This window comes from Electrophorus electricus, chromosome 16 (genome assembly GCF_041902795.1).
Source record: "Electrophorus electricus isolate QZ-2024a chromosome 16, ASM4190279v1, whole genome shotgun sequence".
Lineage (NCBI taxonomy): Eukaryota > Metazoa > Chordata > Actinopteri > Gymnotiformes > Gymnotidae > Electrophorus > Electrophorus electricus.
The window spans coordinates 6,442,844-6,467,755 of NC_137512.1; the positions used below are offsets into that span (position 1 = coordinate 6,442,844).

Below are 24,912 nucleotides of genomic sequence, written 5' to 3' on the forward strand. Positions count from 1 at the left end.
TAATGTGCACAATACATCTAAATGATCACGGCATAAATTGCATGGCTCTGATCACAGGCTAGAATAGGAGCGTGGGTGCTGACAAATGAAATACGTCAAAGTGATGTCGCCGCTGACGACGCATTCTGCTGAGCTACTGAAAGAAGGCATTATGCGAAAGTGAAACGTCCATTCGTCACCGATTCTCGAGACACGGGGCGGCCTGTCCGAACCTCCGTGCGTCTCCGCCCCTTTTTCAGGTTCGCTTAACTCGCTTCCAAATAAGGAAGCGAACGGTGATAGCCGTGAGCGCGCGCCAGCCCGTAGCACGCGCATCGGGCGGCTCGCGACTCCGATCGCCATATAAGGAAAAAAAAAAAAAAAAAAGGACGTTTCTGGTCTATATATTGTAAACTCTCACCGCATCCACTAGAAGGGGCACTATCCAGCGGAAGAGAGATGTTTTAAAGGTGATCGAGGAAGGGGAAAGCCAAAACGAGGACGTGTCTCGTTTTCTTAAAGACGTGGCTGTTTGAAAATATAACAATTATTAAGAACTAAAATTACAGATTATTTAGTTCGTGCACTACAGAGGCTCATAGGTTGGTGGTCTCGTTATCGAGGAACACCGCCTCTTATGTAAATGAAGACGTGTGCTCACGTATTTAAAATACGCACGAATCAATACTGACACCTAGTGTGCAAAACCTGACCTATATTATTGATTCAAGAAATAGTAATCATACCATTGCGGTGCATTCGTGCGATCTTAAATAAACGAACCAACCCGATGATGTATAGCATGCTTCTAGCTTTATTAATGGAATGTATATGGAAAGTAACATGAAGGAGTGTTGGTATAAACTGCCAAATATTTTAAGATCTTAAGCTTGGATATCACATTGACAGAATGAACAAGGTAACAAAGTACAATGGCTTTACACAAGAAAAGCCCCAAACTATGGCTTAGATGACATGGAATGTTTATGAAAAACATAACGGAAACTAGAACAGGTAACTTGCACACCAGCGATCAGATCCGCATTGTCTTCAAACAGTCCTTTTTGGTTTTCAGGGCAAATGTATATGTGGTTACTTCAGGCAAACTAAGCTTGATTACTTATGGAAAAAATGATCCTTATTAACTGAAGGCATTTCAACTCCAGATTTTAAGACCTCCAAGTAGTGTTTAATTAAGGCCCAGTTGTGAATTTAAAGTGTGAATTGTAATGTGCTTTAAACATACTCAACCAGCTCCCAAAACTCACTACAACAGCACAACTAGGAACTTGGTGAAAGAAATAAACAAGTGCACCACATTCACCATCATACAAATGCAATGAGTAATGAAGTTGGATGTAGATTAATATGAGACAATGCTAAAGGCTAGGTCCGGGTTTGTGCCGAATCACCTTTCAGCACGCGTACAACATGCTACTGATGATCCCTGAGTGATTCAATTAACTACAAAGGACCTCAACAAGACTAGCTTTTCATATAATGGTGAAACAAAAAAGGCTGTTAAAGCAATCACAAACCACCAGCATGTCAATCAAAAAAAAAAAAAAATCAAATAAACAAAACTTGATCTACTTTAAATTGTATAGTGACCTTTCTCAAAACTGAGAATTCCAAAAAGATAAAAACAGATACAAACACAACACAATGCAGTGTCCAGGTTTGTTTTGACATACTACTTGTGAATAGCATGGCCAAGATATTAAAAGTATTAAGGAGACACTGCCACATCAATTAATTAAAAGACAAAAAAAATCAAACAATCAAAGCAAAGCAAATGAGCATAAGGTGGAAAGACTGAATGCGTACATGGTTCCATTCTGATACCAAAATAATTTTTGCAAATGCAATATGTCCCGCTATCCCTTTCATACCAAGCTCACATAATAATACATGGCTATTCATGTACAAAGACTAAATCAGGGATATATGTGGCTAGTGCAATGTAATAATTAGAAATGACCTAAACTGCCATGGAAGGTATCTAAGTGTCAGCCTATAGGGCAAGGTCTTTGGTAATATTAAAATATGTAACTGTAAACAAAAATTCCTGCTCCTTTAAGGAGAATAGCTCTTGTGCCAAACCACACATGTGCCTGATAGGCTGGCCGGTGATTTTGTACTTGAGATAATGTTTAATGACAACATGCAAAGAATTTATTTTTTAATGCAAAATATATAAATCAGTATGTTTACATAATAGGTATAATCTGCAAATGTCAACCAACAATTGTCTAGCAGAAACATTAGTAAAATAGGCCAACTGTAAACAAGAACCAAGATCAAACCCAACTGTATCAATTAATGGCCAATTCTAAATCTTTTCTGACTAAGATCATTAAACGTGGCATTTGCTATCCTGATTATACCCATTTATAAACGGATTATACCTTTTTATAAGACAATAATCTAAATCAGAAGCCAAGTTTTAAGTGCCATGTTTGGAGAAGTACATTACCAATATTTGGTGTGATATGGTTAGTTGAGTTTGTGCAGTTTGTGTCTTTGATTTGTCCTAAAAGCTATCTTGATTTCTTCTCTTGCTTAATCGTTACGCTTTTCTTGTTCAGCATCTCTGTAGCCTATATGCCAGAAACAAAAATGAACAGGTTAGTGCCCGGTGTGATAGCAATACTGAAACAATACAAGAATGAATTATTTATATATAAACCATATATAATGGATATTTCATTAATTATCAGGGATAGTGTTTACAATTTCGTGGCATGTGACATTTCCTTTTTTTTCTGCATACCTGCTCCAGCAGCACTCCTGCAGCCTGGTCTATGGCAGATCCAACCCCTCGGTACTGGCCAGAGTAGCGAATGAAGGCCCAGGTCAGCATGGCAAGCATGGCAAGTCCGATCACACAGTCACAAGCAACGGAAATGGTGCCCAGGCCGATAAACAGCAACAGTCCAGAGAGCACGTACAGGAAGCAAACCAGGACAAAAAGCACTGCTGGAGTGCGGAAAGCACTGAAAACATTCTTGGACTAAAAAGACAAAAAAAAGAAAGTCAGAAAATATCAAGGAGAAGGAAAAAAAAAAAAATCGTTAAAAAGTTCAAATTTGCACGCACATCCATTTTGGTCTCTCACCTCATTGTGCTTGCTGAAGGACTCCCAGAGCTCAGTTAGCTCCGACTCCAGCTGGGCCTGATAGCGGCTGCAGAATTCCTGCCCACCCATCTTCTTAATACTGGCAAAGTGCTTGAGCGACTCGTTCATGAAGAAGTGATGTTTCTCTTCCAGACTGTCAGGTGCCACGTATGGCAGCTCTCCACCACAGATCTAGCAGAGAAAGATAGAATGGAGGTCTGCTGGTGTTAATTACAAGTGTGTGTGTGTGTGTGTATATATATATATATATATAAAAATAAATAAAAATATAAAATCCTGACACAGGCCCTCTTTAAATGCTAAACAACAGCCAACCGGTAAGATATTATGAAACCAACCAGCATCATGGTGTTTTATGCATATTAAATGCATGCCATAAATCTCCAAACCACATTTATGCGCCTGTGTGAGTTACTGCTCTTACTTAGCATTTCAGCAGTATTTAGTGCAGTACTGCATTGTACTTTAAAAAGACAAATTTATTTATTTATGAGCGAATTTTGGAAAGCCAAAGGATAGTTGGCAATGAAATGTACTGCATTTCTCAAATTTCCTTCACCATTTGTCATTATTCCACATATTTGTTTCTTAAAAGTCCTTTTTCACATCAAGTAATTTTCAATAATTGTTTTTACTAGTAATTAAATTGTAATTAAGTTGTCATCAACAGTTGAAGTCTTAAACGGAGGTTGCATGCTGCTGCTTAGCCTTTAACATGCAAAGTTATGTAGCTTGTAAATTGGATGTAATCTTGTTAGTGTATGTATTTGTCATATGAAGTTCAAAGAGTAAAATTTCTTCTTATGAAGTTTTCCTCAGAGTAAAAGAGCAGTGTCACGGGACCTTTATGACACATTGGCGAGTCAACCACATACCAACCTTCTCCATATTCTTGTAGTACTGGTCTTTAGCCGATGCCACTGCTGCCAAATTGTTAGCTTCTGCTGTAGCCTGAACGAGTCAACACATGATTGTAAATCTTCTGAAGATTTGGTCGTAAAACACACAGAAACTGCTAACATCTGGGCTGACTCTCACCGAATGAATATGCAACCATCTGCTGACTCATTCGTTCAGGCTGAGTGAGGGGGGACTTATGATCAAAAGGATAAGAGCCCACAACTTTTTCTGTATGCATGTTTTTATTATAGTGCTTCTTGGCCAAAATTTACCTATTACATTGACTGTTTTAAATCTATTTTAGATGCACACGGTCCAATTATGGGAACAATAAGTGTATATCATATGATGTCAGCTACTCCATGCATCACTCAGAAACAATTTCAAAACTAATTTCAAAGGGTCCCAAAATGATGTCTAAACGTATGTTATGCATGATTACCTGCAGCATGGACTTTGGCTGTGGCAGGTCTTCTCCCTGGTATATCTTGATGTATGACTGAAATAAAAACAGTACAAGTGAGATGTCCATGACAGTGCCAGTGTGTACCCTGAACATGTCAGGTGCCCTACAGGTGTGCCCACCTTGAAGTACTCCAGGAGGCCTCTACAGGTCACCTTGTTGCCATTGATCTCCTTGACTGCCAGTCTGTCAGGGTCGAGGAGTTTAGGAATGAATTCGCAAAGTATTGTTTTAAACTCTGGAGCCACATCTAAGAGACAGAAAGCAGCTTTAAACACTAGTTTGTAGTAATATGTTACATTATTTCACATGCACTTTGATTTTTGATCCTTCCTACAATTTGGGAACTAAAACAAGTGCCTGAGTGCTAAAATTCCAGGATGGTCCTAGATCCTGTTTCAGCTGACCCCTCACCACACCATCTTCATTTGCATGGTCCCGCAAACTTGCACCATGTCGTTAAATGTTTAGCAGTGAGGGTGAGTTGTTAAACATTGATCATTCTAAACCATGACTGTAGTATTTACATAAGCTATAGCTGTTCAGATCAGCACAGTCTGTGGCAGCCTGCTGTGAACATACATTAAAGCGATTGCATGGCTTCATAGCTGTGGGTTGGCAGTAATGGCACCATCATGGTGTCTAAAATGCTGTTTTTAAAAGCAAACCATTTGCAAGGTTCATGAGAGTGAAACTTAACCCTTCATGGCATTTGCTGTATGGTCAGTATCAGAATGGGTAGTTGTTGTAGTTGAGACAAGGTCCTCTTTGTGAATGCACAGAGTAAATAAGTTTGTAACATTGAATTAGACCTATTAAAAACATAAAACATAATGGAGTATGGAGATTCTGTGTCCTTTCAGAATGATTTGCGTACAAGACAGAGGCCTCTCTAGAGGTCTCTGCAGACTTCTTCAAAGGATCCTGGGTCAGTTTCAGCAGACCTCAGTGCAAGATATATAATCTCTCCACCAGGCTCAGGACAGTATAGAAAAACAATCTTCTTTAGGATGAGGTCAAGAGAAGCCTTCTCTTGGAATGTAGTGGTAACGGGTTCCAACTGGTGTGGGTATTGAATATCAGTTTCCCTATATTGACTAATGCATGGTTTGGATATAATGGTAGAGAATGCAAACACTAATATGTAAAAGAAGGTGAATACATAATCACTTCTGACAAATGTAAAAAACGTAGGTTCTTTGTGCGATTGTTAGACATTCTTTGGTTCAATAAGGCTTGTTAACGTTAACCTGCAATAAAGGATGAGACCAGCTGTTCTCTTCAACCAATTCTATAGGCTGCATCTTTGTTTTCTATTTTAATGTTTAACTTCAAATCTAGCTGACTGGGGACATAGGAACAGCAGCACATACCTTCAATATGTTTACAAAAAAACTAAATTGACCCCAGTGTTGCTATAAGAAGCCTTAAGAAGTCATGTTAACCACTTTTTTGACAATTTAGTACATTTGCTGGCAGATTGTCTTCCTTCTATTCCCCACCTTTTTGTGTTTAAGCTCTTTACTTACTGCCTTATTCGTCTGTGCACCAAAGCAGGAATCTCAACTACAGGACCTGCGGGCCAAAGCCCTCCTGGGTTTAGGATTTAACTACACACACAACTCAAGCTGGTAGGCGATTACCAAAGGCCTTCGCAGGTTTCTATCAGGTGTGTAAATGAGTGCATGTTGAACACAGTGGAGTAGTACAAAGAAAAGAGCAATAGAGGTGTCACCTGAAAGGACAACTGAGGAAGACAAATCCAGAGGTAAATCCAGGAGTTTCTGAAGGAAAAACTCTAACTAAAGATTGTCTACAAAATGTTTGCTGAATATTCATATCTAGGAATGGGTCCACCATCATATGTATGGAAAAACATGCACACAAACATGTATAACAAACATGCATGCAAGAAAAACCAAAGCAGAACTATGTACCGCAGAGTTGACCCCGGAAAGTAGGGCTTGTGGCGACCTTCAGGCCAGGGTGAGGTAACAGGAAACAGGAAATGGAGGTGAAGCAGGAATGAATGTGCTTTCTCACTGTCTGCAGCTCTTCATGCTGAGCGTCTTTCACCTGAATAACAAGTAGAGAAGCGAATGGCTTGCTGTATGTGTGGACATCCATGCAGACGCAGCATCTACAGAGTTAAATCCAAGAACTGCTGCATTATATGCTTATTATATCATATGCATTATATGTGTCTGATGTGCAGCAATAGTAATAGTGCAGATGATATCATTTTGAATAGAGGCAGTTAAAGTACTGAAGATGCTCTGATTAAATAATGATCAACATGTCAACTATAATTAAATACATGACATGAAATCTTGTTAGCACAATAATCTTCAGCCCCTTTTAGGCATATAACCTTTAGGCATCTTTAGTTATTTAACTTGTTTTATTTATTGTTTGTGCATAATAATAATAATAATAATAATAATAATAATAATAATAATAAATAACTATTTGTATAGCACTTTTATAAACATACGCAGAAGGATAAAATACATAGAAGGATAATAAAGCTTATTACATGCTATCTCTCACCTTAGGAAAGTATGTGCCAAAAATAAAATGTTACAAAACGATTTATTAAAATATAGTTACATATGATTGATATATATATATATATAAAGAAGACTAAAGTTAATTTAAAGAAAAAAAAGTTAACAAAAAACAACAACAAAAAAAGAAAATAATTTCAAGAAAAAGACCATTTAAAAACTTCCCTTCAAGGAAATAAAAGTGTAGCTGCATTAAGCAAAAACACAGTGCTTAGTTAAAAGTGAAAATCAATATTTTAAAAATGGGCGAGGTAAAAGTGCAGCCGAGGCAGAGTAGTCCACAATCACAGTAAAAATTTTGTATTTTACTGTGATCAAATCCCTTTTGTCGGCAGGCTACTTTGAACAGAGTAATAACTTACTTGCAGCCGTTTATCCAAGAATTCACTGCCTCCCTTGAATCCATACTTATACTCATAAGGGAAGCTCCAGTCTCGGATAAGAAACATGAGTGACTGAAAATAAACCATGAGTCATGATCCATTTGCATACTTGCTGTTTAAATTCTGCTCTATATGAATTATTTGAATAAAATGTGCCATTTGTAATGCTGGGAACATAAATAAATCATGTTACTATTAAAATGTCTTTCTACATGTTCTTAAATTTTTGCATTAGGAGTAACAAAGAGCTTACTACTACCTGAAAAGGTTTTAAAAAGATTTCATCCATTGCAAGTCGGCCATACTCCGTGAACAACTGAAGATTGAAAACAAAACTAACAGTGATTAATAAACAATGACTGAAGCAAAGCACATCTTTTGTCACATTCATTTGTCAGTAGTACCTGACAAAGAGATAATCTGTTACTGGAAAAAGCACAAAAAAAGTTTATCTAAAGGGGGGAAAAATAAAACAGTGTGTAATATTTTGGGTAAATTCCAAAAATAATGAGATTAGATTATATTATGAAAATACTTCTCAATTTCAATTGTAGACATACATATTTGCTTCATTTCATGACACCTAAAACTCACAGTCCAATTCATTATCTATTAGAGAGCAAAGATTTCAACCATATTTCAGTGTCATTGAGGATTGTTAACCTCAAAATGTTCCCATTATTAACAAAAATAATTGTTTTTGTTTTTAAACTTTACTAGTTACTACTCAACACTAAATCTCATCAATGAACACAGTCGAAAACCCCACTGTGGATAAGTACTTTATCACATTTTATCATACCGTACTTTTAGTATGAGAAAAGCAATATTAGGAACAAACTTTTTAAATAAAAGTAAAATTAATTTTGAGCATTATGTACATTTGCACACAAAGTACTAACCTGAAGCTGCTGCAGGTCATCTTCTTGGATATTCTGCGACAGATTATATATCTACAGAAAATATATATTCATCAGTTAACCATGCAGCACCAAATATGATCAGAACAATAAAGCTCATATGACAGCTAGGACGGCTGTACCTGCATTGAGCTGGTCATGGTGCTGAGGGCAAAGATTGTGGCACAGTCCTTCACAGTGGACTGGTCATCGAACGCTCCCTGTGTGTCCATAAGCAACACTGCCACCTTGTGGAAGAAAGAGCATGAACTGTGTTCCAACTGGTGATGTAAACAATCAAGTGTGAAGCTGAAGTTGACCAATGGATGAAAGGGAATTCCAAGTATCTTAAATGCCATGCTCACACAAGTTAACATAAATGGGATAAAGCCACTGCCCATACTATAAGTGAATCTATTTGCCTATTGTACTAATTCAAGATTGTAAGGCTGAAATCAGGCATTACACAATTTAGGATTACTTAACACCTCGCAATAATGTGCCTGATAAACATCTGCACCTATCTAGACAGTACTGAATCTTTACATGTCACTAACAAGTAAATGTTTAAATAGTGGTATTTAAAGATTAAGGTACTTGACTTGTAATCGGATGGTTGCTGCTTCAAGCCCCACCACTGCCAAGTTGCCACTGTTGGGCCCCTGAGCAAGGCCCTTAACCCTCAGTTGCTCAAGTTGTACTCAGTCGTAATTGTAAGTCGCTTTGGATAAAAGCCTCAGCTAAATGCCGTAGATGTAAATAGTTGGTTACTTCCATCAATGCCCTGTAAACATTCACCTATGCCAGACTGGTCATTCTTTATCTGTCCTCTATAAGGTACCTCTTTGCCATTGCTTTTCTTCACAATGAAAACTTCACTCCACAACTGGATGCCAGTGGTCTCGGGCTCTGAGCCACCTCTCCATGAGAATCCCGTCAGGGGTTCATGTTCCTGTCCAAGCCAGTCTTCATCGGACTATGACACACACAGACCAAATAAAACCCAAACAAACAAAAACCCCACAAAAACTGGAGCAAAAAAGGTGGACAAAATATGCATAAAGTATAAAGTGGTTATCACACCAGATCTATACTGCTTCCAGTATCGTGACACTAATCTGGCAATACTATTATGCAGCAGTGTTGTCAAGCACTTTGGGCCAAATCTGTTCAGTGTAGCTCAACACATACACTGACAGTTTCCAGTGTGATGCATTACATAGTTAACGGCAGACAGGGACAACTAACCTTCCTGTACATGTATCGAAGCATGAAATCCAAGAGGAAACTCTTGCCCTTGCGGAAGGCGCCAGCAACACACAGCACCACAACATCCATATCTCGGACATTAGGCCTTAACAAAATCCGTTCAAGGGCTTTTGAGTCCAAGTCAAAGGAGTGCTTCTCCTTATTAACAGTCACTATTTGGATTGGGCCAGGTTCACGACCCATTCTTGGTTCTCTGTTGAGGCAGTGTTTCTGTGGACAACAAATGCAGTATTGCAGTATTTAATGTAAGCAAATATAATCAGAATGTGCATGGCTAATGCATGGAGTTTTGTTTTAAATAATCAGACAGGCCTTAACTAACTACTTGAGCATGTGAAAATCCTAGATGTTCATTTTCCACGAAGCACCATTTGGGACAAAGTTTACTCTGCTGGTGTCTTTGGTATATGTGATGCAGATGTAGCAGCTGAGGGGTGGAAGCAGGCTCTGCTCCACTCACTGTTTCTGTACTCTAGTGAATGAGTGTCTTTGTTTCTGCATTCTGTACACCCTTACCCGTGGGCTAACAAGTACAATCAACACAGCAACGCCGTTCTCCCAGAAAAGTGTTAATACATCCCGCAAAGGCACAGTAATGCGAGTAAGTAATTTTAGAGTAAGGTGATTAATGTCTGCACTTGGAAAAGCAGACTAACAAGTAAGGGTATACCTTTTTCTGCAGACCCTAACTTAGGAGGGGTGTGGTACATGAGAACAAGTACAGTAACATACCAACATTTCTCACTAATCAGGTATTACTACAAGTGAGTATGGAATCTTGCGTATGAGCCTATTGATTGTATTACAGCAATTGTTAAACATATCGATTTTAAAACGTTTGAACTCCAGGCATATTTCAAGTCTACGCTGTCTCTTAATGTACTTATTCAGGGTGCACGAACAACTGTGGCATGGGACCTCAGAGAACCACGTTTTGCTTTAAGGATGCGCTTGAAAGCGCCCTGATAAGAGACGCTGTATCATCGCAAAAAAGAAAATTATAAAAGTACGAATATGTAACCTAACAAAAAGCGAAAGGCGCGGTCCGTGTCAAGGTTCACACATGAACAAAAATAGGAGGCAATTATGCGTCACACAAACTACGCCCAGCTGCTCCAGGAGGAAAGTTGCGCTGTTTCTCTGCAGGCCTGCATCTGCAACTTTTATAGTCGCTGGCGGTACCCTAGGTAGTGTGTTTACGACCGGCGTGGCTATTCAAATCACGGCTAGCTAATATGTGCCATATTTACATAAGAGCTAGGGTAGCTACGGAAATCGGGATCTATCTAGATATTGGCAGGAAAAAAAGCTGCTACCTTCCAAATCATTATCTAATAGCTAGCTAACTAACCCTAGTGTTCATGTGTTGGAAGAGGCGTAGTACAACATTTTTAACAAGGTTAAAAAAAAACAACTTTAAAAAAGTAAGGTGAAAACGGCAGCAACAGATGCGCACTCTATCAAATGCTTTGTAGTTTTTAAAGGTCGAACATTAGTTTAGTGTTGTAGACAAATCAGTTGACCGAGACTTGCTGAACTGCGTCCAGAAAGTATCAGTCTAGTCTAGGTCTAGAGACTAATCTAAATTAATTGCATTAACTAGCGGCTGTTAACGTAGTTTATACATGAAACATTGAGAAAACACTAACATTTAGTTAGCTAACAAGTTAGCTACACTGCATCACAAGCACGTCACCTCAGTTTCTTCAGTTGCAAAGCAGCAAGGCGAACTCCTTTTAAATAACCTAAAAGTCTGACGTTAAAAAACACCACCATCAATACATATGGCAAACCTGGTTCATTAGCTAATGTTTCCTTTAACTAACTTACCTGTCTTTCTGTAAAAGTAGTGAACTCGCTAGCTACAGGTAGCTACTGTTTCGGATCGGAGGACTCAACCCTTGTTTGGAAATAAGTATTTTCAAACGCGAACAAGCAATGCGCTTTGTGGGAGTTGTAGTTTATTTGCATTTAACTTTGCTTACGTACCCTGCCGTTCAAGAACTACAGCTCCCAAGTTGCACGTTTCACTAAAACGAGATATTCGAATGTAGTTGAATGTAGCACAAATTAATCATATCAAACGGCTAATTTATTCTTCACTTTGACAGAGAAGGGTCCGAATCTATATGCTGTCCCCCCCTTCTGTTAGGGAAATGTGCGTATACTAGATATAATTGTATTTTACCAACCAAAAAGAACTTCCGAGGGAGTGTCTAGTAAGTTCCTCAGTGAGTCATTCATGGAACAAATTACTAGTATTGTACAACAGTTATTTGATCTAGATTAAGAACATTCTGTATTTTGGCACAGCTGTTAACATACATACTTTCATTTCAAATATAAAGATTGAAACTGTAAAAGAAATAAGCAGTCAGAAATCCAGAAATTTATTGCCAAGTGTCTTATATATAAACAGGAGGTGGACCTTTTGGTCTAAACTACTCAAATCATCATTAAACACTTTATTCAAATAAACAATTTGGAATACCATGCACTAGGTTCGACAGAAAAATAAATGTTAGAACATTTATTTCAACAGTACCATGTTAATGAGTCAACAAGGAACAAAGATCAGACATTACAAATTCTATACAAAAGAATGAAATTACTGGCAGTTTGTCTCAAATATTACACATCATAAATTATTATGCGTATGACGTATACCATGAAAATACACAAACTATATACTGAACTAGCTATTGGAAGAGCACTAAATATGTTTTCTGACATTAAACAGTGATGTCTACAAATGTCTATCAAACAAGACATTGTTTTAAGGGTGAGTTGCCTTAGGTTTACAGCATGGTATAATCTGAATAATACATTCCAAACCACATCCAGACTCTCAAATGCTACAGTTGTTACTAAAATGTTATGTATGCCACAGTTATGTAAGTAAATACTTTTCTTTTACTTTGCAATATGTATTAGAGCACAGTACTCTATACAACCTTCGCCCCTTTACCCATAGTTGACATCAGCACTGGTCCCTCAAAAGCAGTTTTATCCATGTTCAATTTTAAATGAATGCAAATAAGTAAATTCATGTATGATCAAATCCATTAATTTCTATCGATTCTCATGTTATACAACTCAACCCACTACTGATCTGTTAAAACTGTAAAAATGTGGTGCATACAACACTATAACAACATCGGATTTCAGGCAGTTTCAATATGTCCTTAGACAAGTAGCAGTAAATCAAAAAAAGTAAATTACTGGTGATGGCAGCTATTATTTCTCCATCAAGATGTCCAGATCAGTGGCTTCCTCCTGCTAAGTCAAGCAGTGATCCTGCAGCCTCTTGCGCCTCCGCATCAAGTTGTAGGATCTCGACTGTTTCTAGATCCAGTTCAGTATCCCCTGGTAGGACCAGGTACTGGTACTGCTGATCCTGATAATAGTGGAACTCGATGTAGCCACTGTCTGCGAGTGGATCTTTCTCAGACTCCTCACAAGCCTCTTCTGTTAGTTCGATGGCCACCAGCTCCTCGTGGTCAGGGATCAAAGAACATGACGACATTGAAGGGTTATTCAAATCCATGTCTGTGATGTGGAACAAAGAGGTAATTTATACAAGGGCATCCAAACTGCAACTAATGATTTGGTTTCTACAAGTTACTGTCTAAATTTCACTTTTGTAAATAGTTTTTTAGAAGACTATGAAAAGCAACGCTCAAAACTGTAACACAAGTCACACCAAAGCCAGTTGTTTCTATAGAGTAATGATGATAAGAAAGAGGACTGCAAACACAAACACAGGCTTGAAGATCACTTTACATAAAGCTGGCACTAAAAAAGACAGATATAAAGAGGCTAGCCATCACATTGTTGTGGCTATAGGTTGCTAGGGTAATGCCAGGTTGTTGTCATGACAACAGCACACAAACGCTAGCATTGCAAGAAATGGGAAAGGGGGTGCCCAGCACAAGATAAAAAAACTACGAATTTCATATAAGAAGACCTACACGTAACCTTTTTCCATTCAGGTAAAATTGTTTTACCACACATCAAAGTTGACTAATTTTAGGATATGTATTGGTTTCCCTCATTCACAGATTACCCTATAGTTTATTACAGTATTACATTTTATAATTTAAATCAGCACAAAGTGCCTAACCTGAAATCACTGTAGTGTCACCCATGAGGGTCTGTCCATAATCTGCTGCCTCCAATCTGTTCCAGACAGGTCAAGCAGATGCATGAAACAAATATAAAGTACACATTTAACAATGTAGGACAAAATGGTCCATTGCAACAAAATAAACATTTTAGATGTACTACTACATCTATTAGCGAGTATCGTTGAAAAAGAAAACATGTATACTCACAATACAGGACTGTTCAGCAAACTACTGTTGTTGATGTGACAATAATGTGTTTTCTTAAGCACCTCCTGAAGAGTGGGTCGATATTCTGGGCAAACGCACCATAGTGACCCCTTTCCAACAGACTGTTATTAAAACACACATATTATGGTTAATAGTATTTTAACAACAGAACCACAATATAAACGCCACGCAAATTTGTGCAATGAGAGAGACACACACTTGACTTTTGTCCCTCTGTATCCTCTGAAAGCTCTTGCTCAAGGACAGGTTGTGTCTGACCGAGTTCCTCCACCCACTCGGAGCCGTTCTATAGTAAGGGAAGTTGTTGACGATCCACTCATAGATACCTTTAACGGGAAGCCTTTTGTCTGGAGAGTCTTCGATTGCCATGAAGATGAGGCTACTGAAAGAATATGGAGGTTTGCCTGGGGACAGAGGTAGATTTGGGGTGGGGAGGGGTTCCAGTGACTCTAACTGAGGCAGTGTGGGCATCTTGGGAAGGTGCTGCAGAGGCAGTAAGTTCCTCTGATGCAGCCAGCTTAGGCAGGTCAGGTCATCCTGGTCAGATGGAGTCGGGGGACTGAGGCAGTGAGTGTTAAGACCTCCAGACAATGGAGCGGGGCACGAGGAATAAGAAGGAGCGGCTTGGTGCAGCACAGTTGCAGAGGGTTGGGGAAGAGATGGGGAATGGGAAAGGGCTTTGGATGCGTTCGTTGGGGATTGTATAGGGGAAACGGATGGCGATGTGGGTACGTCCTTCTCCATCTCTCTCCCAGTCGCGAGGTAAAGGCACATGCATGCAGTCGCTTGCCTGTTGGGGTAAAAACAGATCAGCCTTACTGAACAACCATCAAACCCATGCCAAAGACATAACTCATTCATTTACAAATGAGTAAGTCTCTTACCACCTGATCTAATGCATAAGCAGGAGACGAAACTTGCACTCAAGATCGTTTATGGCCCACAACTAGGTAGAAAGGGTTTTGCAGTCGCTCAGAAGTTCTTTTTTTTTTTTTTATCCGTCAGTGACTGCAAACAATTATCAAGCTAGTAAATCATTGAGCAATCTAGTCAACCAAGGTCTCACGCATGTCTCTTGACATGAGAAATACGGAGAGTTGGACTCAGAGATTATACTACAAATGCCTAAAAAATATACAAATTAAATATTAATGGAGCGTCGGTTATGACATCTCAACTTGTTACTTACTGGAGCGAAGCCGCATGGTACACGTAGGGTACCTGAGAAAATGGCGCTAGAATATTAAGTTACATTTAGGACAATTAGCCAGGCACCTCCGAGCTTTGTGTTAGATATAAACAGCTGGGCATGGGAAACTTACCTCACCTTACGTACTAACTTTGAGTTCTCAAGATAGAGAGTCCCTTTTTGCGTTTAAACAGATACACTGAATTAACAGAACAGTATTAAAATTACAGCAAAAGAACTAGCTAGCGACTAGTCACCGAATTACCCTCACTGTCCTATCCGCGATCTGTCCTTTCCCACGTTACCTTGGAAACGAAAAAGACGCTTTGCAGCCGGCGCGCCTCAAGTGCGACCCTTTCTTAAAGAGACCACAACCTTTTTTAGAACGAGAACAAATGGGCACTCGGGGGGGGGGCTTTTAAATTATAGGCGTTTTTCAAGGACATCTACAAATAAGATACCCCACACCCTGAACAAAATAACCCATTTTGCTTGCTCTACTAATGTACAAACTGTAGTGCATGACTGCTTTCCTTTGTAGCACAAAAACGTGTGGCATGAAGTAAACTACACAATTCAAATAAATTCAAAACACAAATCCTTCAACAAATTACTATATTAAAATTCTAATTGACATTAGATTTTACTATAAGGAAAAAGGCATGATGTATGCACAGACAAATAGAAAATAGGACACAAGCTCAGCAAACAATGTATTTAGCATGTGCCACATACCAAACTTGCAAAAATTCCAAATTACAACACCAAATTTTTGCATTCTGCATTTTTGTGTCTGTATTGTGTTTCACCCAAGAAAAGTGATTTTCTTTAAATTGTCACAAGCAGTTTACTTTATAAACTTTATATTAGAATTTCTTTACCGTGACTTACACATCAGTGACAAAAAAAAATAAAAATTAAAGAGCACTTTTATAAGCTTTAAAAAAAAATGTCGATGCACAGTCTGTCATTCTTTCAAAGGATGGTGGTGTACCACATCGAGCACTTCAATGAAAGTAAGCCAAAGAATGTAGCGGCATGTCCTCAAAACCAAGAACAACTTAATAATAATTATCGGCCATTTTCTGCTGTAATGGCAAAAAAAAATTTGGGAGTCATCATTCTGGCACCCAATGCTGTTTCTCATGCGATTTTGGAGTTCTTTCTCTCCATGTGAACCTTTCCAGCTGGTCATCTGACCAAATGAGCAGTCAGCCAATAAATGATGATTGGCTGAAAGACAGCAGAGGCGACGGTAATGTATAAGCGGAAGCGGGGCTTGACATTTGCTCCGGCACCCATGGAATCCGCAGACAGTGACGAAAGGATCTTCATTTTGAGAGAGCGAACCTGAAAACAAACAATCAGAAGAAATGTTATATGTGCATTTCTGCTGCACTGAGAACAAGATTCATTTATTAAGTTCCTCACAATGAACATGTCTGAATGGTTTAAATTAATGCAAATTATTAAGTCTTTGAATATAAAGAAAAAGGCATTTTTGTAATGGTAAACATCTTCAGCTTCATCTAATTATCTAATTAAGCTTCTAACGCCAGTTGCTGGGGCTACCAAAACTATTGTTTTTTTGTTATTTTTCATCTCACTTGTTCCCTGAGACTCCTACCATAATTGTCACTCCCACTTGAACAAGCCCTACCTTGGTTTGGGACCGAGTACTAGCACCATCAGCACTATTAACTGTCTCTCCCTCAAAGCAGAAGGTAACCCCCCTTATTTCTCATTTACACTCCACATGGATAAAAATAGCTATAATGTTTAATTTTCCTCACTATCTAAATTTGTACTCTAGTATATGAAGGAACCCTAAGTGTATTGGGACTCCCTTTTATCAAGGGAAAAAGTGAAACACATGCTAGAAGATCCCTTTAATTGGGATATTTTAAAATCTTTGGATGAGTTGATGCACCAGTATGACATCCCAAGATTACAGTTTTGGAGATATTTACAGCTGATCATTGAATGTGGAAATAGAACTCTCTCTGCTGTTAAAAAGGTTTGGGAAAGAGAATTAAACTTGATGGAGCAGGGGGATGGACAGAATTCGTCAAAAATATTACAACTGTGTCAAGGGACTTAAGGTTACATCTTATCCAGTTTAAAATGCATTATTTTTATTGGACTCATTCCATATTGCACAAACTGAGCTTAAAAACAAGCTATATCTGAGTGCAGCAAGTCTGAAGAAGACTTGCTTCGTGCTTTGTGGCTGTGCCCTAAAATTCAAGCACTCTGGATAGCAATTCATGATTATATCTGGGAGGTTTTGGGAATCAAATGTGCATAATGTCTAGACTCTGTGTTAGGGGATTCCAAGGTTTTGTATGTTGGTGACAAGTACCTAAAAACTAGCTTGATGTCAACTGATCATTCTTAGGGGGTAGAAGAGGTGCACTTCTCTGTGCTGGCGCAAAAGCATCAACCATGAACAGTCTGAACAAGTTGATCAGGAAAGCTTGCTCTGTTGTTGGAGATGGATTATCTGGAGGTTGTGGCAGAATGGAGGACTCTCAACAAGCTGTTAGCCATACTGGAGAGAAACTTCCACCTCCTGCACACCACACCAGACAACCTGAGAAGCTCAATCAGTGGCAGCCTGATACAGCTGTACTGTGTTAAAGATGTCACATGAGTTCTTTCCTTCCCACTGCAATTAGACTCTACAACTATTCTCCTTATTGTAGATACAGTACTGATCTCCTGTTGTCTGAACTTCCATACCAAAATAATTTCACTAATGCATACTTGTGTTATTACACTGTGCAATTTCTAATCTGCTGTTTTAGAAACTTTCACTATGCACTTAAGACTGTGAAATCTGTTGTTACTCCTAATCATATTCACAATGAACTAATCAACCTCCTGATACTTAGTGCAACACCTTATGCTGCACTTATGTCTTATATAGACACATTTGTTTTACAACCACTTCATAAACACTCCTGTAACTTGGCTCTCAACTCTTATTTTTGCGTACTTTATGGATGTTTATGTGCACTTTATGTCTTGGTACTGTGACTGCTATCTCCTTCAGGATCAATAAAGACCTACCTACCTACCTACTATATTGATGAGATGGAATTTGGTCCATAATTGTCTGACCCCCGATTTCACTATTTAAATGATCATTTTGTCTTTCATTCTAAATAAATCAGAAATTAAACTTTAAATGGGGTATACAACATAAACCTGATACTTTTGTTGCAGATATGGAAATCGGTGCACAAGCAGAATAGTGTGCATGCATCCAATAAAATCAAATGCAATCCTAGGACTCACTATGAAAAACATGAGGGCACAAGATGACCAGGCAAGTGCAACATAGTAGCCATCACTGCCAAAGAGTAGCCCACAGAGAATAGTGAAGATCATCCTAAAAAGACAAATAATTTCACCCTGAACCAATGTGTACAGGAACGTGAACAGCAGGATAAGATTGTTACTGTTATATTGTTATAAAATTGAAGATCAGAAACTCCACTGAAATGGGAACACTTTTAAGGCCAATGACAAATACCCTGCACAACCCATCCCCTTCAAAAAAAAAAAAAAAAAAAAGTACATACCCAACATATTTGTATCCACTGTAGGCAACAAGGTCAAAGGTTGAGAGATCAGTGTGCACTGTGAGAAGGTACAGGCTTAGCAACATGACAAGTACCTCAATGATGACCCAAACCAGAGCAGTGCTTGCACATAACCCTAGCACTTCTGGACTGAACCTACAAATGAAATGGACGAAAAAGAAAAACCCAGAGTTAGAAATTCTGTTATAAGTTTACATTTACAGCATTTAGGTGATGCTTTTATCGAAAGTGACTTACAATTATGACCAAGCACAACTTGAGCTCAGGGGCCCAACACTGGCGGGGCTTAAACCAACAACCTTCTAATTACAAGGTAAGTACCTTAACCACTACCACTGCCCTAAGTAAGTAAGATGACAATGAATACCTTAACTATTTGCAACATGATTGTTTCAAGAAATTGATCTCCGGAATACAGAAGCCTATGTAGCATTAAAGGTTTTATGAGTACAGTGTTGAGACTGCACCACATATGCAGTATGTTCTTGAAAAACATTTCTTTCAGCTCTTTATACTAACCAGTTTTTATACTGCTTCTGAGAGTGGGCCACTATCACTTACCGTTTCTGTATTCCTAAAGCCATTCCTGCCAGCAAAATATAAGTGATGAAAGCCATTACTACAAGAAAACAAAAGAACATTTCAGTGAGCAAACCTGTTGTACAATATGTGAGCATTTCATAGTTGTTGTGCAAAACCAAGTCTACTACTCATACAATTTCCTGGGTATTATTTTAGAACTGTGTACATTTAACAATGTATTTTCAGACATAAATAATGTTGTACTTATAACTAATACAAATATATAGAGATTTAAAAAGCTGGCTGAGACATTAACTCAAACACATAGCACAAAATTGAATGTATTACATGTTAATGCATTCATTAGGTCATCCCATTCCACATCACAGGCACTGTAAAACATAGTTAATGTAGGAGTTCTGCTTTGTTAAAACCATAAACCAATTTGTACACTGAAGCTTTTTTAGTCATGGTAATCAAAGATGTTTTGTTCTGGTCCTTCCATCTTATCTTGACTTCTGTATCTGATGCAGCTGTTCCAAGATCTGTGATGGATGGTATCAAGGCCACCTTGTTTAGGGGGGGATTTCACATTTAATAATTTAGCTCTTACATCTGTACTTCAGAATAAACACTGAACATTATTTACTGGGTATGTAGAGATCTGGAGCATTGACATCATGCCGAGGTGTGAGTGGAGTGTCTCTGTGGTAGCGAACTTCCCAGTCCTAAAGACATCAGAGCAGATTACAAGAGACATGGAGTTATAGTACCACCTTGTAGCTGTCATTTATTAAGTTAATGTATATCCTTTACAGAAACAAACAAGTTCAAGATAAATCCATTAATGCTTATACAAATTAGGTCAAATTGTATGATTAAAACAGAACCTTGAGATATACACATATGTTGACAGCAAAAACAATTGTGTGAATGAAAAGCAACTCTTGCACCTAAAATTAATTCCGTCACATTCATTGTTGAGTCTGAGTGTCGCTGTAACTCTTAGGAATGATAAATTGCTTTCAGTTGAGTAACTTCAGTTTTTACCTTATGTGTATAAGGGAACATGAGAAGCAGCAGTTTCTTAATGACATATTTGGTGTCGACTGCAAAGAAATACTTCAGCTTGTTCACGGACATGAATCGACTGATCTGTAGAGAATAGCAGAAATTAATCGCTATTTGGTCCAGTAATGAAAATAATAATGTCTGGAAAAGCACACCATCTGAAAGCAGTGCAATAATAGCGAGTGCAGAATTGCCGGTCGATTTTAATGATTAATTCTGTTAATTCAAATTAATATTTTATCACGATTTTCAAAAATTGTGAATCCAGATTGCAAAAAAAAAAACACCCAACAATGAAAACAGGCTGCAATCTGCAGAGAAAATAGCTCGAAGAAAGGTGGAAATATAACTTGTGTTATTGTAACAGTGAGGTGAGACAGCACGCACATACAGTGATGAGCAAAGTTTATTCAAGGCATTCTCATTAACCTTAATACAATCCAGTTAGATAAATGTTAGACAAAGATGCATAGTCAGAAGCCTAGTAAACAAAGTGAAAGATAACTACAACAATGACTGACAACAAGAGACAGGAAAACAAGTACAAAGGTAGACTCGGGGAAAAGAGATACAGGTGCAAACAGTGAAGGGCAGAGATTTACAAAACACAAGACAAGGGCAGAGACAGAAATTAAACTAAAACAAAAATTATAAGCTGACACCCAAAATGTCTGCTAAAAGATGGATGTTAGCTGCTACATTTTCTAAAACTTTTCCATATGACAAAGAGCTTCCAGTTGAAAGAAATGAATGATGTAGTGGCATTTCACATCAGGAAAAACTATCAAGAAAGCAATTCTTGATAAATCTTAAAATTAATATTTCTTACATTGATATTATACTTGCAGTTTTGAGTCTGTTAAGGACATTTAAAATAATTCCTTCACCATTTGACTGCTACAGATTGTGCTGGTTATTTTTGTACATCCAAAGTGCACTCTAGTAAAAATATACATAGGTTTGGATGAAATGTTCCAATTGCTGGATGTTTATTTATTTTTGGATATTTATTTATTTATTTATTTATTGGGGGGGGGGGGGGGGGGGGTAGCATCGCCCAGCCATAAGCTACAGCCATCATCACATCTACAGCTCACCTCTTTGTTTACCATGTCCTTGCCTTGGTTGGCAATTGAAGAGCCATACATCATAGCTGCATTAGCCACTGGATCTGTGAAAAGGTTGTTCACTCCTCCAGGTCCTTGACCTCCTACAGCTCCACTCCCAATGCTATAACCCGATTCATAGTAATTCTGGCTGTTCATGTCTGGCGCCCCAGAACTGGTATCTTCAAAAAGAAGGGGATCCCCAGTCTGGGCTGAACGAGCTCTGGGCTTTGCTTTAGAAAAAAAGAGTCATTTACAGAGATGAATCATCTAGACGTGTTTAGACAAAACCAAAAGAGATCTGTTACTAAACTATCACAATCACTAAACGGTGTTGTAAAACAGAGCTTATAAAAGTCGCGTCGCTTGCGCTGATATTTGCACTATCTACTGACGGTGAAACTGAACAAAACACAAACAGCGTTCAAGAAAGCCATCAAGCTAGCTAACGTCTTCAGAATGCTATTCATATTCATAGCAAACTGCTAGCAAGCTAACTAGATTGCAAAGTTCTCATACTTACTAGCCCGGTAACCGTGGGGTGGAAGGGCCATCGTTTTTTCTTTTAGAAGACAATATGATGAGCTAATTTATGAAAAAATAAATATACACACTCCTTATAAGTAACTTCCAAACGTGATCTCCAATTGTTGTGGAAAGCAAGCCAATTATCTAGCTAATTTTCAAGTCCGGTCTGATCTAACAGATGCTAGCTGACTGAGTAGACATCCTAGCAAGCTAACTTGTTGGGCTTTTATTTTCAACGATAACACCGAATAGACATTACTGATAAAAGTGAGAATTACAAGGTCTCAGTACGTCATATCAAATACATTTTAGGTATCTTACTGTTAAAATAAACGCTAAGCTCGCGAGGTCAACTTCCACTTACTGCTACGCAGACGGCAGTGATACCGCCTCGCGCCCTCCTCATTGGCTCGCGGAAATGTGCCTGCGTGGCAGCTACTTACCCACGCGCAAGTCATATTGGTCAGATATTGGCTTTGTGCAATTTACTTCTAAATTACGATTGGCGGTAATTCGCTTCAGTTAAAGGTGTTCCAGAGCGTTTGCAAACGCATTCACCTCCATGTTAAAGCACCAACCTCAAAATAGCCACTCCAGCAGATACAGCTAACTGATATTAGTATTTTACAGTGATACATTTTCTAACTGGAGACCATCATTTGCCATGACCCAGTACCCTACATGAAAAAATCCTTGTTCTAGCCACAGAACCGCTATCGACAGCATGTTAACAGAATGGCCAAAAGTGTTAGTGATATCGTAGTAGTAGTAATATGAGAGAGTGCAGCAATGGTATGAATGTATCGTGTACAGCAGTATTGGAGTTTTTACATTTATCAGTGTCACTGCTGGTCTAGCTAGTAATTGTGCTCTAGTCAGAAACTGGGTATTATGAAAAAAATCTCTAACAAAATCTTTCTAATTAAATAAATGTTTTCAATAAAGTGGATAGTGTGGGTACTGTGACATTAATTCTGGACTTTAAAACTTATCTTTTCCCAGTGGTATCACTCGCATTAGCGTCTCCTCATAATCAGAAGGTTTGTTCTGTGCCTATCTGTACCCTAACATGTTCTTCAAGTATTCTTTGCTAAATTCATTGTCTGGTTGTATCAAATTACTTATGTAAATTATTAAGCCTGCGAAAGGCACTATGTGGATAAAACGTATTGTTATTACAATTATTATTATGTAGTGTGTTAGAAACACTCAATGACAACAAACAGGGCAAATACTCAGTACTGTAAAAAGAAGAAGAAGAAGAAGAAGAAGAAGAAGAAGAAGAAGAAGAATCTCATTATATTAGCTGTGAATAACCTGATGTCTTATACTAAGAAAGGTAATCCTACAAATACTGTATAAAACAACCAATTATATATTTATCTTAGAATACATGCATACCCATGTGCGTCCTTTCATATGATCCGAATTTTTGTTTACTGTGGTGGCTCAGTGATTAAGGTACTTGACTAGTAATCAGAAGGTTGCCAGTTCAAGCCCCACCACCATCAGGTTGCCACTGTTGGGTCCCTGAGCAAGGCCCTTAACCCTCAATAGCTCAAGTTGTATTTAGTCATAATTGTAAGTGCCTTTGGATAAAAGTGTCAGCTAAATGTCTGTTTGTGTATTTAAAAAAATAAAAAACTAGAAGTCAGTGTCTCGGTTGTGCTAGGAAATTCATGGCCCTGTTTTATTCATTTGTTTCTGCACTGACTTACCTACATGACGTGAGCAGCTACTTGTAAGAGAAGGGTAACCTATAGCAGGGAGCAGCATATGCATCTATATATATATATATATATATATATATATATATATATATATATATATATATATATATATATATATATATATATTCCCTAACACTATGTGCAGGAGGAGGGGTGAGCTACAGGAAGTCTAAGTAGTCAGATCCAGGTAGAAACGGAGTAGCATTACATTATAATCGGTTAATAATTTGATATTCTTTTCACCTGGATGTGTTTTGTAAGGGTAGTGTCTATGCGCAGTGCCATTTATTTATTTATTTTTTGCTACGTTAGTGGCTTTCATCGGTATCCTATCCGCACGCAAAGAGACATATCCAATATCAGTGAAAAAAACCCAAGTCAAGACATGTGTGAGCAATCTTGGCAAGTGGCGGAAGGTGTGTCGTTGTTTTTTTCCGGAGCCAAGACTGCCTCATTCTGGTCTCAGGCAGACGTTTTACAGGGATGACGTCATTTTCACCTGTCACCTACTTTCTCACAGGCATCACACTGAACGGTTGTTGAAACAGTGTCATTGGGTCATCAATTTTATTTCAATTTTAATAGCCTATAAACTCTATTCCATAACGCAAACTGCAAATTGTAGATTACACGAACTTGAGACGTTGTCATTCTAATAAAATCTATCAAAAACATTCATTTTGATGCAGCTGGCACAAAAAAATAGCTAATTTTAGAATCTTACAGTAATTTATAATTACTTTCTAAACAATACAAAAAGCTCATGAAGTCGTCACGTTAGCCAGTGCGCCGACCGTGTTAACTAGGGAACCCACTGATGAGTCACAGCAATGTCGGGAATGAGTTCAACAAATGAATGGCAGAAAGATGCAGCTGCCGATTATCATATCCTGACCACAGAGAGACAGTGCTCGTAAAAGCGAACGATGAAAATAATAACGGGAGTGGAATTAACAAATATTATTTACATATAATAAGCAGCTGTCTGTGCATATCAAATTGTTTTAGTGATTAAAAAAACGTAGCCTGTAGCACGTGTGGAATTCATAAATCCGAGGGATAATAATATCTAATAATAAAAAAAAACCGGACGGTAATAAATTTATTCCAGCCGCCTAACTGAACCATAGCCACTTTCTGTTTCACCGTTCCCTTCACCCGCCACCTTATACCAGTTTCAATCATCTTTAATCTCGTTTTTAAT

At 38.2% G+C, this 24,912-nt stretch overlaps 3 protein-coding genes across 12 annotated transcripts; all 3 read right to left on the bottom strand.

Moving 5' to 3' along the window:
• Nucleotides 1-775: 775 nt before the first annotated feature.
• On the bottom strand, nucleotides 776-11,521 carry atl3 (atlastin 3). The gene is made up of 14 exons (XM_027013019.3): nucleotides 11,430-11,521; nucleotides 9,579-9,809; nucleotides 9,172-9,306; nucleotides 8,474-8,578; nucleotides 8,334-8,384; nucleotides 7,691-7,747; nucleotides 7,411-7,503; nucleotides 6,419-6,557; nucleotides 4,604-4,731; nucleotides 4,461-4,517; nucleotides 3,998-4,069; nucleotides 3,098-3,289; nucleotides 2,753-2,992; nucleotides 776-2,579 (listed from the first exon to the last, which is right to left on the bottom strand). Exons 2-14 carry the CDS (start codon nucleotides 9,780-9,782, stop codon nucleotides 2,520-2,522), a joined length of 1,533 nt encoding a protein of 510 aa, XP_026868820.2. The 5' UTR covers nucleotides 9,783-9,809; nucleotides 11,430-11,521; the 3' UTR covers nucleotides 776-2,519.
• Nucleotides 11,522-11,966: 445 nt separating this feature from the next.
• On the bottom strand, nucleotides 11,967-15,607 carry si:ch211-145o7.3 (forkhead box protein N2). 7 transcript variants are annotated; one of them, XM_035532291.2, is made up of 5 exons: nucleotides 15,282-15,607; nucleotides 14,153-14,744; nucleotides 13,934-14,055; nucleotides 13,723-13,778; nucleotides 11,967-13,148 (listed from the first exon to the last, which is right to left on the bottom strand). In XM_035532291.2, exons 2-5 carry the CDS (start codon nucleotides 14,726-14,728, stop codon nucleotides 12,862-12,864), a joined length of 1,041 nt encoding a protein of 346 aa, XP_035388184.1. In that variant the 5' UTR covers nucleotides 14,729-14,744; nucleotides 15,282-15,607; the 3' UTR covers nucleotides 11,967-12,861. The 7 variants fall into 7 exon arrangements, with proteins under 7 accessions (XP_035388184.1, XP_081555358.1, XP_026868835.2 ...); XM_081699232.1 differs by having other exon boundaries at nucleotides 14,153-14,962; XM_027013034.3 differs by having other exon boundaries at nucleotides 15,277-15,607.
• A 137-nt stretch (nucleotides 15,608-15,744) lies between these two features.
• yif1a (Yip1 interacting factor homolog A (S. cerevisiae)) lies at nucleotides 15,745-22,383 on the bottom strand. 4 transcript variants are annotated; one of them, XM_027013047.3, is made up of 9 exons: nucleotides 22,343-22,383; nucleotides 21,974-22,035; nucleotides 21,442-21,683; nucleotides 20,324-20,428; nucleotides 19,923-20,001; nucleotides 19,313-19,370; nucleotides 18,731-18,886; nucleotides 18,444-18,537; nucleotides 15,745-16,493 (listed from the first exon to the last, which is right to left on the bottom strand). In XM_027013047.3, exons 2-9 carry the CDS (start codon nucleotides 22,002-22,004, stop codon nucleotides 16,335-16,337), a joined length of 924 nt encoding a protein of 307 aa, XP_026868848.2. In that variant the 5' UTR covers nucleotides 22,005-22,035; nucleotides 22,343-22,383; the 3' UTR covers nucleotides 15,745-16,334. The 4 variants fall into 4 exon arrangements, with proteins under 4 accessions (XP_026868848.2, XP_081555362.1, XP_081555361.1 ...); XM_081699236.1 differs by adding an exon at nucleotides 18,224-18,306 and having other exon boundaries at nucleotides 21,974-22,382; XM_081699235.1 differs by having other exon boundaries at nucleotides 22,300-22,366.
• Between the last annotated feature and the right edge of the window lie 2,529 nt (nucleotides 22,384-24,912).